At 41.4% G+C, this 18,862-nt stretch overlaps 1 protein-coding gene and 1 long non-coding RNA gene across 16 annotated transcripts in view; one reads left to right on the top strand and one right to left on the bottom strand.

Moving 5' to 3' along the window:
- The window catches only part of RALGPS1 (Ral GEF with PH domain and SH3 binding motif 1), a 229,265-nt gene that overhangs the window by 149,573 nt on the left and 60,830 nt on the right, over positions 1 to 18,862 (top strand). For all 14 annotated transcript variants that reach the window (XM_083721190.1, XM_083721183.1, XM_083721193.1 and 11 more), the window contains exons 10-11: positions 13,576 to 13,713; positions 15,785 to 15,878. In XM_083721190.1, the coding sequence (XP_083577316.1) occupies positions 13,576 to 13,713; positions 15,785 to 15,878 (232 nt within the window). The remainder of the gene's footprint in view (positions 1 to 13,575; positions 13,714 to 15,784; positions 15,879 to 18,862) is intronic.
- LOC310836269 lies at positions 6,914 to 18,776 on the bottom strand. Of its 2 annotated transcripts, none has more exons than XR_014559980.1 (4): positions 18,268 to 18,776; positions 16,379 to 16,580; positions 14,401 to 14,656; positions 6,914 to 7,043 (listed from the first exon to the last, which is right to left on the bottom strand). It is a non-coding gene; the product is annotated as an uncharacterized lncRNA (long non-coding RNA). The 2 variants fall into 2 exon arrangements; XR_014559981.1 differs by lacking the exon at positions 18,268 to 18,776 and adding an exon at positions 17,896 to 17,944.

The raw sequence follows: 18,862 nt of genomic DNA, 5'->3' as shown, positions 1-18,862 counted from the left end.
TTAATGTGAGCATCTTGAATTTGCCTGGAAGTGAACCGGCAACCTGCGCAGCTGTTTTAAAACAGGGATTATATGAATTCCAAATGGAATCTTGGCCAGTACTGGCCTCTGTATTTTGGACCAGTTGAAGTTTCTGAGTCATCCTCAGGGGCAGCCCCATGTAAAGCACACTGCAATAATCCAGCCTGGAAGTTACCAGCAAAGTGGCCAAGTCATCTCTGTCCAAAAGTGACTGTAGCTGGCAACAGATAATGTCACCATGGACAGCAATTTATTGTAATGCAGAATTTGGAAAAAAAAGAACTACTGGACAACGTGCCGTTTTGGATATTGCAATCAAAAATATATTAAAAGTTAGTAAATCAAATGTGATATGAGTGAAGCCAGATGTCATTTCTTTAGTAATTTCAGATAAAGCAGTTATTAAACCATTCACTGGCACAACACAGATCCCTAACAGAGTATACTATGTTTGAAAACTTATTGTCAGGTGACCAAACATGAGGAGTATTATGTATGATATATAACATTATCTCTAATTTGGAAATAGTAAAAAAGCCAAAACTCCCCAAAATGGGAGACAGACCTATTGAGGCTTAAAGATTATATGTGGAGTCAAATTTTTGACAACTTCATAAGTCAGTAGTTTCCTTGGTAGCTATCATCTGTCCCAAATAATAACTGATCCTGCATATGTGGGAGTCATATTAGATTCTGCCTGTTGTCACTGTCTGCAATTGCAGAACAATAGGGAAATACTGAGAAGGCACTGTTGTTAAGGTTGGTCCATTACCTTCTGAGTGTGTCAGTCGATCAAGTCCAGGTCTCCGTGTTCAACAGAGGCCAATCAGATGTCTGCAGGAAGATCACAAACAGGATGTAATAGAAGCACTTATCCCCGATTACTTTGCCTCAACTTGTGAACATGGAGGTACTTTGTTTCGGTGTCATGTCTAACAGCCATTAAGAGACTTATTATCCATTAATTTGTCTAACCTGCTTTTACTGTGCTGCACTATGCATGTTTACTCAGAAGTCCCATTGTGTCCAGTGGAGCTTACTCTAGGCAACTGCATATAGGATTATGTAAAAGGAATGCTGAATTCCACATGTCAGTATTGTGCTGCTTGAAAAAATACTCTTTTGTCACTGTGTTTCAGCTCTGTATCACCACTTTCAGGTTAACAGGAGTACAGTACTTTTGTTCTAAATTCAGAACTTAAAGCAAAGAGGCAGTTCTGTGTGGCATAAGACCCTCCTGATGATTACTCTTTGCTCATGATGGTAAGCACAAAATTGGGGGGTGTCATCACATTGTGGCATTGTGTGTTCAAGCTAACATTCTTGAACGCTGTTATCCTGTAATAAAGGTATTGAAGGGTGAATCTTGTGGAAACAGGACTATGCTGCTTCCCTCCTTTCCTTCAAAAAAGAAGCTCACATATCTGCAGCTGCTATTTGAGCATTTTCAAGCCAGCTGGTCTGCTTCTCAACTCTATTAATCAATGGGCATGTTTCCAGTGACATGGCGTGATGCGATCTGGATCCTCAACAGGATACTTTTCCTGATCTCTACAGCATACAGATCATTGACTGTTCTGTGATGAGGGATGTAGGGCATCGCCAGAGTCAGTGAATTTCTTTTCTTTCTCAGGCATCTCAAACTTATTTAAGTATGAGGAGGAAAAACAGCAAGTAAGTGTCCTGGTGTACCCTTCCTGCTGAGAGCTGCATTTCCCACAAATTCCCTTGTTATTCAATTTAGCAGCCACAGACTCCCTTCTGCCAAGTTACCTCCTCCTCATGTATGCTATACCTATCTGTTGATTAATTGAATTGCAGGGTCTCAGAACATGGTGCTTCCTTCCCCCAGGTGATTATTTGCCTGAGTTCATGATACACTAATGAATGCTGCTATACTGCCCACATATCCTAAGAGTCTGGCTTAAATAACAATGGAAAAGTGTTTGTGTAGATGGAAAATATTTTTTGCCTATGGAAGCAGCTGCCCATGAGCTCACTCTCTGGAAAGCATCCTGATAGCTTCTCATCTTATGGAGCCTCCCCCCACCCCTGTCCTCTTCTCCGCACAGTAGCACGTTTAGGAGCCAGGAGTTTAGAAAACTAACCATTGGAGTGCTTTCTTTGGCATCCTTGGATCTGCCTGTTGCAAAAGAGACATTTCAGGCAATCCTGTCCTTTCTAGGGAATGCACGACTGTTAGGAAATGTACTTTATTTCAGGACATTCTCTTTCCACAAAATAAGTATCCTTAGCTCCATAAATCCCCTTGGAACAGGAATTCTAGCTGGAAGAATTGAAAGAAAGATAGCCTTCTTGTACAAAGACCATCAGTTCTCCATAAAGCACTTAATGTACTCCATAAAGTATGTTAATCAGAGTAGACTCGCTGAAAGTAATGGACCTAAATTAGTCATGTTCATTAAGTTCAGTGTGTCTACTCTGAATAAGACTAACAGTGGACTCAGCCCTAAGTCTGTAAATAAAATGTGGTATTTCTTCATTTAAGTGGCTTTAATACAGTTTAAAGATTATGGGGTAGAAACCTGATTTAAATGTGTACTCCATTGCTGTGGAAGGCAGAGAAAGATGCTCCAAGCATAGGAGCCAACTCCTAGGGGCTGAGGTCCCTTTGCTCCCCCCTAAAATATTTGAGGGGGCTGCCCCTCCTCAAGTTGATAAGCATTGCCATTCAAATGGTGTGCAAGCGCTGTGTCTTGTGATTGATTATGCAGGACAAGACTTTCCTGGGCCACCCCAATTTTTGGTTCAAGCTGGCACCCTTGGCTACAAGTAAGACAATATGGCGTTCATAATAAAAAGTTGGTTGTTGAGGGTACAAATTCAAGAACAGCCATATCAACCCCATAACAGTCATGTGATAGAAGTTGTGCTGCAAGCACAACTTGAACACCCAGTAAACCTCATGAGCAGGCAGGGATTTGAGCCTGGGTTTCCCACATCAGAACTAGCACACAGTAAAGGCACCCCAGCTTTTAAACTTATTGGTAGCAGTAAATATATTATTTGTAATATCCTTATCAGGAGATGTTGCATGGCATACTTTGAATCTAGAATGGGGCAGTGGTTCCTTTGCCCATTAGCTCTTCATTATTGCACTAGATATCTGATGGGAAGAAACAGGGCCTGCACCACTTGTAACTTGTTGAATGCAAGCTACCACCTATGTGTTGTGGTCTTAAAGGTGCTTCACAAACACACCTGCTTCTACAGTCTCAAGCAGATGAAGGAAACAAGAAAGTTATGCTTGGGATAGATATTTTTATTATTGCAAGTTTTTTAAGCAGTTTTTAACATTATGTTTTAATGTTGTAGCCTGCCCTGGGTCCTTAGGGTAAAGGGTGTGTAATAATAATAATAATAATAATAATAATAATAATAATAATAATAATAATAATTATTATTATTATTATTATTATTATCATCATCATTAATTGGATAACTATAGAATAACACTATTCTTCACCCTATTCTTTTTACATATGAATGGGGGTAATATGTACCTCTTTGTTACATATGAATGGGGGATAATATGTACCTCTTTGTTAATTTTTTCTTGGGACAGACATATGTTAATTTTACAGTTACTTCACTTGCTGTGTATCTAGCTGAGTTTTTATATTAATGTATTTTCATTCTGTAAAGTTTTATACTCCCCCCATTGTTTAACCTACAGTATAACACTTCTAGATTTTGCTGCTATACCACCACATACACTTTTATCTAACCAGAAGAAAAAGCAGAAACTGAATATCAGAAATGAGAAGGAAACACTAGAGAAAACATTTGCTAATTTTTTGGAAAGTACAAACTATTTCCATACTTTTGGGCAACAGTTTGGGAATAAGATATTTTTCTCTATCCACAGTCACTTGCTGTTGTATCCCCTTGGTTCATTACTGACTTTTATTTGTAAAGAAATGATTGTCCCAGCTAGGAATTCAGTTAAATTTTACTCTGGGTCAGCAAGGCAACAATTACAAAAAAATATGACCAGTTAGTGCATGGTTTCACAAGTCTTTTGTTTTTTCCAACCACACATAATTTAAAGCTTTTGGAAATTGAGCTTACCATCTCAGACTTCTTTAGGTAGGTGTTCCCAGGTCTGCATGCCAACGAGAAAGACTACCCACACAAGATGTTGCCACTATAACATTTCCTGCTGGCTATATTTCCTTTCACACCAGAGTTACAGGTGTGGGGGGGTGGGTGTTTTTACTTCCATGACAGCTTTAGTGCAGCTCTAGAAACCATATGAAGCATCTGCCTACTTAGTTCAGCTGCAGTCTCACCCTCATGGGAGTATTTAAGGTGCTCTGAAATACTTAATACATTCTTTTTCTACCCAGTGTTCCAAAGTTACCAATTTTAGCCTGCCTGTTCTGGTCACACTTAATTGTAGTGAATGTTCAAAAACTTCCACCACATCCAATTCCACCACCATCATTCTGTTCTCTTTTTCCTCATTTCCATATCCTTTTGTCAAGTTTCAGTGTCCCCAAATATTTCCCCCCCCAAAAGGAACCATGAATGGTGTAGAACTCATAAATGTATTGTAATATGTAGCTTAGCTGTTATTTGTCAGGAATAAAACAGAGCAAATGAAATAATTTTTATTCTTAAAGACGGACATAATTGCTTCATATCTCAGAATTGTTTTAACTATCCATTTATTGCAGTTGTTGTACTAACAGAACAAAAATGTAGTGAAAGGGAACACACAATGGTTTCTTATGAAGTCATGCAGTATTGGGGCACATTTGGTGACGATAGTGGTTCTAAAGAGCACGTTGTCCTGAAGAGAATCTAAGTAGTGATGTTGCCTTTGAAAGCAAACAGTGAGTTATTTCCAATATGTAAAAGCATCAACTAACAGGCAAGCTTCTATGCAGGTTGCACAGGCATTATGAAAGTGGTGAAATTGTTGAGCAAACCTGTAACAGCTCAGGCAGGAATGGGAACCAGCAACATAGGAATATATTTTTTATTACCTATTGAGAAAAGTTTCAAAAGAAGGATAAAGAGCAGCTTATTGTATTGGGCTCCAGCACCTCCAGCTACAAGAAATCATTGGCTTTGAGAGCTGCTGTGTATTCTTTTGCCCCCCCCCCCACATATTAAGGAAGTTCTGCAAGCTGGTACAAGTTACATGGTCTTCCATCATTTATCTGAATTGGGCTACATATTAAGGGGTTGTCTGAAAATGGTAAAATACATCAAATTTGTGGGAACAAGTGCCAAATTGCCAGATAAAAAAACCAGTTCCTGGATTCTGAAGGATTTTTTTTTAAAGTTTCCCTGAAGAATCAGCATTGAAATGTTGAAAGAAGTGGTATATCCACAAATATAAAATCAGTGAAATCAAGTTCATTTGACAAATTGCAGAAAATGCAGTTCTTCATGCCAGAAGGGAAAATGCAACAGGCACATGCAGTTCTCATCCATGACTTGGCACTTGGTGACATGAAGTGGTCTTTTTAATGTCAGAGTTACTGTTTGCCTCCAACCAGGGAAAGCAGCAATTTCAGTATTCCCATGCTCTGTCTTGCAGCTTTTGATCACTTAAACTATAACAGTCAGTGGCGTAGCGTGGGGGGTGCAAGGGGTGCCGGCCGCACCGGGCGCAACATCTGGGGGGGGCGCACTCGCCGCCTCCGGAGTTGCCGAAGAGCCTCGGGCGCAGAGTTTAACTCTGAGCTGCCTGTGATGTGGAGGGCACGACTGTTCCGCGGGGGGCGTGGTGTGGATCTGTACCGTTTGCCGCTTTGATCTGGCGCCTTTTGCGGAGAGCACAAGACGGGCACGTCGCTTTGCGGGAGCCGGGAAGAGGAACCTGGTTCAGTCCCGCGGGGCTCGCTTCTCTTGCGAGCCCCCCCAGCCGCCTCCCGCTGCCCACCCTGCGCTTCTCCGCCCCCGCCCCTTCTCCTCTCTGTCAGCAGCCGTCTGTGTCTGATTTGAGAGGAGAACGGAGGCGAGGCGAGGCGGCTGCAGCCAGCGACCCCCTCCGCCTCCCACCCCGGGGCTACCAGAAGCCCTCCTCGGCTTCAGCTGGGGACAGAGAGCGCGCCTGCTCTTCCCTGCGGGCCGCTGCCCCATTGGAAGGGCGGCGGAGGAGCTGCAAGCCGGGGTGCGCGCCATGAGCCTCAGCCTTGGGGTTCAGGGGCCAGTGGTGGAAGCAGGGCCAGTGGTGGAAGTGCGGCGCTTTCCCCGGGTTGCTGGGCGCGGGGAGCCCTCGGGGCGCAGGAAGAGGCAGCGCTCCTGGCTGCAGGTCTGAGGCCCGGCTGCTGCCCGCCTCTCGCGGCAGGAGGGAGTTGCGCTGCCGCCGCCGCCCGCAAGGAGCCAGCCACTCGCTGCCTGCGAGGCTCCTCTCTGGTCGGCCTGCCAGCTGGGCTCATCCTCCTTGCCAGCGCAGGCAGCGGGCTCTGCTCCCGGGGGACCTCCTGGGGGAGCGCAGCAAAGGGGCGCCCTTCTCAGCCTCCCCAGCAAAGGGGCACAAGCAAAGGGCACGTCCCGGCGCCGTGGTCGTGCCCTTTGCTCCACTGCAAGCCACGCTGCCGCTCGCCTTCGCCTTTCACAACAGCCCCGCAGGGTAACCCAGGCTGCGAGGTCAACCCAGCGAGAACTCTCCGAGGCTTCTCTCGGGCCCCAGACCAGCCCTCCAGCGCCGCCACGGCCGGTCTCTTGAGTCCGTTGCCAGGCCACGGAGGGCCAGCAGCCAAGCCTGACAAGCGCAGAATATAGAGGCTTGTGGGGGGGGCGCCACGGCGTGGGGCGCAAATTACTTGCCTTGCCCCGGGTTAGGGGGCGCAAATTACTTCCCTTGCCCCGGGTGCTGACAACCCACGCTACGCCGCTGATAACAGTGCAAAATATCATGCTTAAATTAATCCACGTCACACACTAGGTTGAGTTAAGAAAATGAATGTCCATTCAGTTGGAAGGACAGTTAAGAGTTCACAGAAATTGCAAAAAGGTCACTGTTTCCTCAGGTGTGCTGCATGCTGGGAGGAGAAGAAAAAACAAATTAAGAATGGCTTTCAGAAATAATTTTCTCAGCAGAAAACACCTTTTCAGCCAAAAATGAAATAGCTGCTAGAGAGTATCTTGAACCCCGCTATCCAAAAGGACTAGACTAAGCATGTTTAAACAACCTGTATGATTTGTTACATGGACCTGTGGATTTGTGTTTTAAAACATGCTTCCATCCTAGATGAAAAGATGTGGCTGCTCCCTGACTCACCATTTGCTTTTCTTGGGATTATTCTAGTATTAGTATGTAGACAGAGTATCACTTCACACTGTGTCAGTAGGGTTACTGTGACACCTAGAATGCAAGCATCAACTCTTCTTCAATAAAGGTGCCCAGTTAGATGTGCCTTCCATCATTCTATATCATGGGTAGGCAAACCAAGGCCTGGGGGCCTGATGCGGCCCAATCGCCTTCTCAATCTGGCCTGCGGATGGTCCGGGAATCAGCATATTTTTACATGAGTAGAATGTGTGCTTTTCTTTAAAATGCATCTCTGGGTTATTTGTGGGGCATAGGAATTAGTTCTTTCTTTCTTTTTCAAAATATAGTCCGGCCCCCCACAACGTCTGAGGGACAGTGTACCAGCCCCCCCCCCCCCGCTGAAAATGTTTGCTTACCTATATGGTTCTATATGGTTGAAGAGGACAGATATTCTGGTGTGTTGGGGGACAAGAGAAAAGAGCCAGGAAAAGCCTATTTATGCAGGAGGACCTTCCCAGGGGAAAAAGAAGTGCTCCAGAATCCAGACTGATAGGATTCTAACTCACATTGGATTTTTACAATGATCAAATACACATGTTGAACACAGAAAAACAAACCCATCTGAATTATTTGGTTGTGTTAATTTACCCTAAAGTTGCAATTCTAAGCATGCTTGTGGGGAGAATGTTGAATGTGACTCACATGAAAGAAGGGAATATATTTCCAAGAAGTATTTTGAGTAAATTGTATGTTATATATTTTTCAAATATTTAACAACTCTGTTGAGCCGCTTGACTTTCCTTCGGTTCCTATTATTTCTTGTGAAATTAAATCATTTAGGATTGTAGGTCGCATTCCCAAAACTTTGCTGAGAAAAATTCATCTGCAGGAATGAATTTCAATTTCCCAGATGGGAAAATGATTTTTAAAAAATATTTGAAAATTCAAAATATTGGGTTATATTTGGTTCAATTATAAGCAGATTACATTGACATAAACTATTCACCCCCAAAATGTGGTGTGCTTTTATTTTCTACATGTGTTATTGCATTAAGTTATAATAATATGTTAATTATTATCAATGATCCTTTCAAAGCTTCCCTATATTGTCCAGGCCTGGAGGTTTTTTGCTTGAGATGTGCCCTATTCAGTATTTTGTGATGGCTTGCCGCTGCTCTGAGGGGGACGGAATTTACATTTGACTCTCACAGCTGCTGTTCCTGTTATTTTAGTCTTTGGAATTTATCATGATAGTTTGATGTTTTAAAACCCCACAAGTGTAGCTTTAGGAGCAAGCACAATTCATTTCTGAAATCTTGGTGTGTTCTTTTCCAAGGCAGGGCAAGAAAACACAAAAAAGTATTTAATCATAACTGCATTCTCTCTCAAAAAACAAAAAGATGAAGCCATCTTCTGTGAGTGGATTTCCCAATTTTCTGATATTTTCTCCTTTCCTGTCAGTACCACATGGACATAGCCAAGGAGAGCAGGGGGGCAGTTGTCATCCCCGCCGACGCCTGACCCCTGCAATGGGATTTTGGGGGTAATTTTACCTTAACAACTTTCTGTGTCCCCCCGCCAAAAAAATCCTGGTTACGCCCATGAACCAACCCCTTTCAGTAGGGTTCCCTACTATTCAGGAACAGACATAGTCATATCAGTAAGTGCAGAGATTAAAAGCTTAAGAAAAAGGAATTTGTTACAAACTTTTAAAAAGCAGCCAGGAGATGGAATTCTGAAGACCAGGTTCCATAGCTGAGAAAGCTCAAGAGTTAGCATCTCAAAACAAGCAGTGATTACCATCCACAAAACAAGGTTTTGTGAAGCTGCCTAAGGTTTCCTAGTATGAATACCATGGGGTTGGACTTCTCAGCAGCTGTAGTGTCATTCCATCCATTGAGAGTTTGGGTTTTCTAAACGTTTCATTTGACAACAGCTGCCTCTGTGTGCATACTGCCCACTTGCAAATGCTGCTCATTCACATATACAGTTGTCAGTGTATTATGTTCCATAAGGAGCAATTGAGCTTGAAAGCACAAGGGAGTTATATAGAAATGTTTTAACTTGAGCTAGCAGGAAACTATAATAATTATGAAGCTATGTAGTAAAAAAAATCAGTTCCATTTCAGAGAATGGCACAATCTCAACAAACTGCATGGAGAAAACAACATGAAGATGTTATATTACCCAAGACCTTATAACAATGTTTTACAACATGGTTTTGCAGTACAAATGTCAAAGTCTGTAACTATTTAATAAATAATACCACACTCCCAAATTAAAAGTGTTTTAAGCTGTGAGGCTCTCAATAAAATAGGCAAAATAACATATTGTAGGGCAGCAATGAGAAAACTTTTCCAGCCTATGGGCTGCATTTCACTCTGGGCAACCTTCCAGGGGCCACATGCCAGTCACAAGTGGTTCAGAAGTAAATGATGTTGGAGCAACTAGTGTACATTTTACCTTTGTACAGTAGTCTAGTGTCTACATACCATCACAGATCTCTCTCTATCCCTCAGCCAGGGAAGGAAGAGGCATTATCAGTATTCAAAGATACATTCCAGGCAGGCGGAAACATGCATGGAAGATACAAAACAGGGACAGTAAGTGACCTGAGGGGGAGTCCTGGGGACCAGATAGAGATGCTTGGAGGGCCACATTCAGCTCTGGACTTGAGGTTTCCCACCCCTGATGTAATGGAATTGTTAGAACTTTGCGGCAAAGCTTGAAATGTGGAAATAACAAGCTTCAGTTTTAGATTATATTACATGGTTTCCTGCATGCCACTTTCCACTCGTAGAGGTTTTTCTTTGGACAAACACAAAGAGGAGGTGTGGGGAAAGGAGAGGAAACTACACGGAACATTTTCCTGGACAATTTGGGAAGGATTGGGCTTGGTGCTGCTTTTATAAGGCAGAAGCCACCAAGAGTCCTTGCCCCACTAGTTTCCTGTGTTTCTGCAAAGGCACTTTTCAGAATAATATTAGCTGCCTATGGTAATGGAAAACCAATAAATGAGTCAGGCTGGCCTAGGGCATCTAGTAGGTAACTTGAACATCCTTTCTTTCTAATACTTTCGCTCATTAAGGTTTTATTAGAATTCATCTTTTAATTTATTTTTGAAGATACCCTATTATGTTGAAACAGATTTTCCCGTACTGCTATGCCTGTGAACCATTGTAAAGGTAGCAAGTCCATGTGACAGCAAAAGAAACAAATCAAATTTCATTGGGTTCCCACTCCAAACCATGAATGCAACTCCCCCATCTTCACAGTCCTCTAGCATCCTCCCCCAGCTGTGAGCCCTCCAGACATCTTGAACTACGCACACTTCAGTCTCAGCCACCGCAGCCAATGGTCATGGATGACAGGATCTGTAGTCCAAAAACCAGCATGAGGGAGGCTCCCTTATGTACCAAGCAGTATGGTTGACATTCAGAAAGGTAGGCATAGCCAGGGATTTGCATAGATAGAAGTGGAATTCTTTTCTCTTTTCTTTGAATTGCGTGCACACACACACACAATAATATCAGGAACTAATTTTGAAATATCTTTTAGATTGAAGGTGATTTGGCAGAGGATCCTGCCAAGTTCAGAGTTCCCCTGAACAAACAAAATTAGTGGCATGGCTTTTGAATTCTATTTTGTATCACCAAGAACCAGTGAACACTAGTACAGTTTCACCAGAAACTCACAAATTAAGGTTTTATTCCTCTTCTAACAGAACTCCTTAGATGTTGTGTGCATCACTAAGCTTGGGGAGGGGGGTGAAGTTAAAAATGATGGCTCTGGCAAACACAAAGCATTTATTGTTTGTTCTCCTTTATAGAATATGTGCTACTCTAGAAACATCACTCAATAGTTTCTTGTTCATCTTAAATACACCATTTGCTTTGAACCATACAGAAAACATAGGTGTAACATAACTATATTCTTCTCTTGATCATCATCCTGTTCACTTATTTCGTGCATGCAGACATCTCAACAATCCCCAAATATCTAAAGTGTCAAGATGAGTGGGTGGCCATAACCCACTAGCAGAGCAACTATAAGGTCCCTATCATTTCCACTTAAAAGGATCTTTGTCTCAGAGCATGGAGAGCCACTGCCATTCAAAGTAGATGGCACCAGACTAGTGAGTCCCAGTGGTCTGACTTGCTATAAGGTAGCTTCATATGAATTCCTTAGCATTCACACAAAGGCAAAATTAATTTATGCTGCACTCTCCCCCCCCCCCGAGAGAGAGCAGCAACTTCAGTGATGATCTCTTAAGACCATGCTTTTTAATAGCTGTACCTTTATTCCCTCAGTGACAGTGGTCACTAGCAAGATTCACCAAGGCTCACTTTTTCCCTGACTAGGGTTATGGGGTTGGATTGTTCTCAGCAGCTATAATTTTACCAAATAGCCAAATATAATGTTTCTTGGTATATGTTGCTATCAGCAATAGAAATACTGGAAACACTCCATTCACAAAAATGTTCAAAATCAGTTTAGTTAAAAATAGTAAAACACAATTTAAAATGCAGTCAATAATTATACATAATTCATGCAGTATCAAAGACTATGGGGGGAAATATTATGGGCAGGATTCATCTAACACGCCTCACCAATGGAAGACTTGCACTAGGACTGCTTGTGCAGTGGGGCTTTCCTGCTCTGTTTCCTCTGCATCCTCCCTTTGCCCCCAAATTGGCTCAGGGCAGGTTAGGAGAATAGCCTGCAGGGGGAGGAGAGGGGAGCTGCAATGCATGCACAGATGGAACGTTCAAAAGTGCACAAAAGTTGAAAAACACCCAATAAGTTGTATCTAATGCTAGCCCTGATCAGAGTAGACCCATTGAAATTAATGGGCATGGCTAACCTTAGACCCTTTAAACTCAATGGGTCTATTCAGAGTAGGACTTAGTTGGATCTAACTTAATGACTATTTTGACCCGAATTACCCAACCGAGATGCAATCCTAATTTGTATTCCTATATTCAGCTTCCTGGAAGACTCCCTAAGTACAAGTCAACCATGCTTTCTTCCCGCCTGTCCTTATTATGTTTCATTTATCCTTTGCAAGTTATCACAGGTAGGCATAATTCTCTGTCATCTGTTTAAAGTGATGGTGACTCTTGGATATATCTTGCAAAAATAATAACATGCTTGTCGTTCATTTTTGAGCAGGAACCCACAAATGACTAACACTTTCCCCATTAAATTGTGGCTTCTCCTGTTGAGTCACAAACTTAATAAATGTCTCTTCTAGCCCAGAACAGAAAACATGCAACCTCAGCATGATCACTTGCTGTATTTTACACCAAGCAAGATCTGCAAACAATAAGATTGCTCTGAAATGATGCCAAGAATCAAATTGTGATGACAGGACTGAAAAACATTTTGGTTGTGAAAAGGGAAGCAGAATTCAATGTGGATTTGCTTTTGGGGAGTGGTGATAGGACATTGTTTAGGTGAAGTATGCAATTCCCATCATCACTATTAATTCACTTTTTAAAATGAAGGTTTGAAATTGAATTAAGTTGAGAAATGATATTACAAGAGGAATGCGAGAGTAGATAAGCTTGTTTTCCCTTACAGTTCTTTATTCTCTCAGTTCCCTCTGGGCCAGTCAAGACATAATTCAGACCACCTCTTGACCACAGTGAAGTTATTGGCACCTGGCTGTGAGCTGTTCTATCCCTCTTCTTTCCCCTCTATAAATTCTCCTCAACTTTCTTTGTCAACATTAGCCAAGATGCGTGGTTACATATATCCTGGCATAGGCCATAGTTTATGTTAGCAGGGTTTGTCGTGAGCATGGTTAATATTAGCAATGCACAGCTCCAAACTACTGAAAAGCTTAGCCTGGTTAGCATTCATCAACATTAGTCTTGGTACAGATGTGCAAGCTTGATGCCAGTCCTAATTCCATGGTTAAATTCCTTGCATTTTGTATGCACTTTGTACTACAAACATAGCATCTACGATACTTCTCTTTTCTTGTTAAATACCAGTCCTTGGATCAAATAACACTCAAGAAAATATACTGGTGCAGTGTGGTAGAAAATTTGGCCAATACGTAGTAGCATGCAATCCTGAACATGCTGAGATTTCAATGACTGAATAAGGGAAGAGGGTTCTCTGTGCCAAGTAGGATGAAAACTCTGTGGGCCTTTTCTTTATTCAGCTCTCATTTGTTTTTTAGTAAGATTAGTCAAGTGGATAGCCAGGGGTTCCTTGATTTTTTGTTTATTGCAACCAAGTTTCCCTGTATCTTTATAAAGCACCTGATTTAACCTACCTTCCTTTAATTTCAGGGATTTATTTGTTGGATTTAATCTACATTGATTCGGCATATCCTGCTTCAGGCAGCATCATGGAGAATGAACAAAGATCCAATCAAATGAACAATATCCTCCGAATAATTGCTGATTTGCAAGTCTCCTGTAGCTATGGTTGGTAATTTTCCTCTTCACCAATATTTCTTTAATATAGTAAATTAGCACCAGATGTCTGCCTCATACAAAGAGGGGCCTTAAGGGATAATGTAGATCAGGAAGCTTTGTGCTACTGAACCACTTAGCTTCTGCCAAATTAGGAAATTAGATAAAGTGATTGTTGTTCTGGCCCAGCTTAAGTTTGCAGACATGAATATATACACCCCATCTTTACCTTTTTATTACAGTCAAACTTTACATAAATTGCATTACATTTTTGTTATGGCCAAATTCCACTTGAGCGGTTCAGTGCTTCCTATGAGCTTGTGGCCTACTCTGATTTATAGAAAATCTTTGCCTTTTTCTGTCAGAATTAGTGGCATGGCTTTTGAATTCTCATAATAAATAATGTCATGTAGACTTGTTCTATAGCTGCAGTTTCCCTTGCAACCTGTCCTCTGTCTTTTCTAGCTGTGCCTCTTTGTGTTATAAACTCCCTCCATTTCCCTTATGAATATTATTTATATTCTATTATTTACAGTATTTATATACCATTTATTTCATCCATTCACGAGAGATCTAGAGGGGAGACTGAAAAAATGTGATTTTCTACCAATTGTCATTTTATACTACATATTTCCATAAAAGCTATTGTGTTCATACCTAATGAGAGAAGATTTGATCTCAATACAGTACTTACGGTACATTCTCTGCCCAATGAAATCAGATTTTTCTGAGGCTCCAGAGGGCATTAGACTTCTTTGAGGTGGCACCTCTAATGGAACTTGTAGGTAGGGCCAATCTCGAATGCATCTCCAGTGGGAGGAGCCACTCAGATCTCCCAATGTAAGGAGCTGAACTGTTGAATCTTGTTACTGCAACTAGGAGCCCAGCCATAGGTAGTTTAGGATATGTCATGATCCACTAGATCCTGACTGGCTCAGGGCAGGAGTAGTGGTTGCTGTCAGATGAGGAAGAAGAGGAGAGTGTGAAGGATGCATCAGCAGGGAGCAGCCAAGAGGGAGGGTGGAGTCTCTTCCCCTTTGTGTTTAAAAGCCAGGAAATGCAAGGCAGTTCCCAACAATGGGTCAACCAGCCAGGAGGGGAGACTGAACAACTACAGGCTTGTCCAACTTCCAAGAGACTGCAGTCTATTCCCACAATTAAAAAAAACTGGCGGTGATCTACCCACTGGATTGACCAAAGTTGTTCAAATTTTTTTTTTGAAGGGGGTGGGAGGGGTCCCACGATCTACTGTGATCTACCACAGGCATCCCGCAATCTACCAGTAGATCACGATCTACCTGTTGGCTGTCCCTGAACTAGATGAACTGCCCTGAGACCTTCGGGTATAGAGCCGTATATAAATTCAATAAATAATAGAGGGGCTGACCTCTGTCCTGTTGCCAAGAACTTGGTGCCACCTCTGCGATTGGTAACAGATCCATGCCCCTTGGAGGAATGCGCGCCTCCAAGAACACCATTCTCATAGGGAGAAAGAGTCTCATGAGCAAGCATGCCATATTTCGCCTTTAAAAACTAGCAGGAGGGATATGAAAGTTTGTCGAGATATCTTCACAGCTTCCATCAAGTTTTGGGTCCATGATGCTGTTCTCGAACTCTTGATCCATCCCTTTTGTGACAGAGATGGAGGAAGTTTCAGTCTCTCCCACATTGCAGATGATTGCCATGCTACTTTTTGATTCCTACAGGCTTCCCTCTCCACAGGACAGGCAGAGAACATAAGGAGTGCAGTGTGGAGAATCAGACTGCAGTGAACTTGGCAGGGAAGGGTTTGGCATCAAGTATAGAGTATATCTCTAGTCAGAAGAGGGTTGAGTTATGTGCCACCTTGCACTCATCTTTCATTTTAAAGATGTCTAATGCTCTCTGGAAATTTTTGAGATGAGAAATTCATGGTGAGGAAATTTCCGTTTCACTGGCCTATCTATCTGTCCTTGGTGGGAAAGCTTGGTGTTATATTTCAGCATAGACAGTGCAAAGAAATAAAAGTTTGAAGCATGTGATTGAAACTGCTTTTGTTCTTGACAGTTATGGGATTTATATGTGCTTTTTTTAAAAAATGCAGATCACCTTATAACGTTACCCCATGTGCAAAAATACTTAAAGTCTGTCCGGTACATTGAAGAGCTTCAAAAGTTTGTGGAAGACGACAACTACAAGTACGTAGCATCCTTTCCTTTGGCCCAGTTGAATTCATGGAAAAGATGGCCTAGCCTCAGACTTGAATAAAAGGGTTTTTTAAAAGGTGCTCCTGGCAGGGATATACTTAGATTTTTGTTTTTGTTGTTTTAAAAAATGATATTTAAACAGTAATGATATTGTCAGGGGTTTGAGTGAAACCCCAGATGGAACTTGTCTATAAGATCTAACCTCATTTCCAAAATGAGACCGTTTTGTGAAAACTTAAAATAAAAACCAGATAGGCCTACTTGTTGCATTACAGCCCCATGCACTTAAATTGAAGAATTCATGAATGAGGCCCACAGACTAAATTCAGAAGACCACTTCTGAATTCTGTGCAATTATATCTTCTTAAAAATTTAAGTAGAGTAGATGGTTCATCATATGGTGGATGTGCTCCTTCAGGAAAAGGCAGGATAAAATTGTAATCATCTTCTAATATTCATAGTGCAAAGCAGAATAAAAATATAAGAATTGCCTTGTGACTGTTGCCTGATAGTTGGAGATGTGTGACAACAAACTTCACAAAGGTAGCAGTACTTCCATAATCCAGAAGGAAGGGATGACACTGTCTGCAGTCACATGTTGGGATAAGCCAAGTTTTCTGACATATCATGGTTTATATTGAACAAGTAGCATACTAGGGCATGCTGCCTAATCAGGTGTGCTTTGCTCCTCTCCTAGAGAAAATAAGAGAAACAAATCAGGAAACAACAAATAAATGTAACTTCCTATAATGTCTAAATACACGATCCCAGGATTACTAGCCAGCCTAAACTATGGTTTACTGTTAGTTTATGAACCTGATTTGTTAGGAAGCAACAAACTAGGATCCCAGAGTCGGGTATCGCAGGAAGCCAAGCTTAATTGCAGTTCCCTTGTTTGTGGAAGTGATTAGGCCATGTGCTCCAGCAAATATTAGACATAATCTCACAAATTGTAGGGCACACCTTAGGGTTTCATCCTTTATTAGTGCTTCTTCATGTAGCTTCATCACCAATAGCCCCAAAGTCAGAAAATTAATTTCTTAATTTCTACTAAAAAAATGTTTGGATTGAACACTGGAAACATATTGAGATCCCATGATATTGTGTGAATGGAAAAATTAATGGATTCCATCAAGAAAGAGCAGTATACTGCAGTTAAGCTGGCACAGCAGACAAATCTCTTGGTTGACACCTCTGCTAAATTTTGTTATTGTAATTTTTCAGTGTTGGTGTGGGGAGGGTGGCTCTGTAAATCCTCCTTATCACAAGTGCTGCTGCTGCTTATAGTAGGTTTTTACTTTCTGATGTGACTCATAAACTATTCTGACATACATACCAATGAGCCAGATGAGTGCCCATTTCATCCCACAATCTCACCTCCTACCATATGCACCAGGCAGTCTGTTTGTTTGTTTTTAAGCAGTACACAAGCTTGTTTTAAAAGCGGTGCACATTTAATTTTTAAAACTGAAAAATTATCTATGGATCACAGGAGAGTGGTATGTCGGTGGCATCACAGGTACTAACCAATATGTACATTCTAAAGCCAGCATTTACCCATCCAATCATGAGCCACTCTGAAAACTTGTAGAACTGGTGTTTTCAGAGCTCAGTCTTAGAGATAAAAATGCATTTGCCACTCCTGTGTCTTCCACCTCTCTTCTTCTGGAATCCACACCAGGACTGCACAAAATACCATGGAGTAGATTTCTGCTGGGGGAAACATGCTGCAAAATCTCTCCCCATTTCATCATGTTGGACAGCAGCTAGAAAAATCAAATCAGTTCTGGCCTTTTTGCTGCTGCAAACCTTGTTTATCTTATCAACAGGTTTATTTTTTGGATCAGATTGAACACAGGCATAGGAGTAATGATGTTTTTGTATCAGAATTCTGTTTAATGTATCATGCTGTCTTCCAGATGAAAAAGCTTTGTCTGCAAAATGTTTTCAATGCAGCTTATCACTTCTATTTTTAAAAAAAGATGGGGTGAAATTTTGTACAGCTTACTTGTGGCAGGATGTACATGTATGAATGTGTGTATAAGCTCTTCTTGCCTCTAGGTTCCTAGAGAAAGGAGTTTGTGTTTTAAAAATATAGTCTGTAAACATTTACATGTTGAAATCAGTTTGAGTTTAACAGGCATTCATGACTAAATGGTACACAGTGTTAAGAATGAGAAGACTCTGGAATCCTCAGTGGGCTAATAAACTCCCTACAATACATTAATAACAGCCATTAGCAAATATAGAATTAATCTGCAAGCAAGAATAATGTGCTACAACACTGGAAATTGTACACACACTGAGCTCACAGACACACACACTCTTATGTATTTACTATCATCGTATTAAAGAGATACATTTTTTCTCTCCTCTTTACCTCCTCTTTAATATTTTCTTAGTTTAACTATTCCGTCTTATGCATTGTATCCAACACGTAGGCTGTAGGCTGCATTACCATTTAATCTGGCTTTAATGCACTCCCTCCGCTGGTATTTGAATCTACGTAAACATGACATTAACCAGAATCTATATCTAGCTTGTCGTTTCTTGAGAAATACTGCTGTTTGATATGTTTTCCCTCAAACCAGTTTCCATCTGATTTGTTAATATAAGCCACACTTACTTCACAATTAAGCTGAGTTGTGTACATATGAGACTGCCATTACACATGTTTAGATGATAGTGCATGGACAGATGATGGCTTCACAAATAGGAGTTGGGAAGGTTGCAGGAATGGGGAAACAAAGCAAGTACGGTAATGCACAACAGATAAAGATATTCCTGCTCCATCTCTGGTTTGTACAACAATGTGCCAATGCAACTTAAAATGCATTGGGGAAAACAGCCTCACTCCATTTTAAGCCGCTAATATGTACCTAGGCACAGTTTCCCAAAGATTTGTTTTGTTTGCATTTCTTGGTTTTATAAATACTTTAAATGCATAAATGATAAATAAAAGGTTTATACCTTAA

This window comes from Podarcis gaigeae (genome assembly GCF_964106915.1).
Source record: "Podarcis gaigeae genome assembly, chromosome: Z".
Classification (NCBI taxonomy): Eukaryota; Metazoa; Chordata; class Lepidosauria; order Squamata; family Lacertidae; genus Podarcis; species Podarcis gaigeae.
Note: the sequence above shows the minus strand (reverse complement) of the source record. Positions and strands in the feature narration are given on the sequence as shown.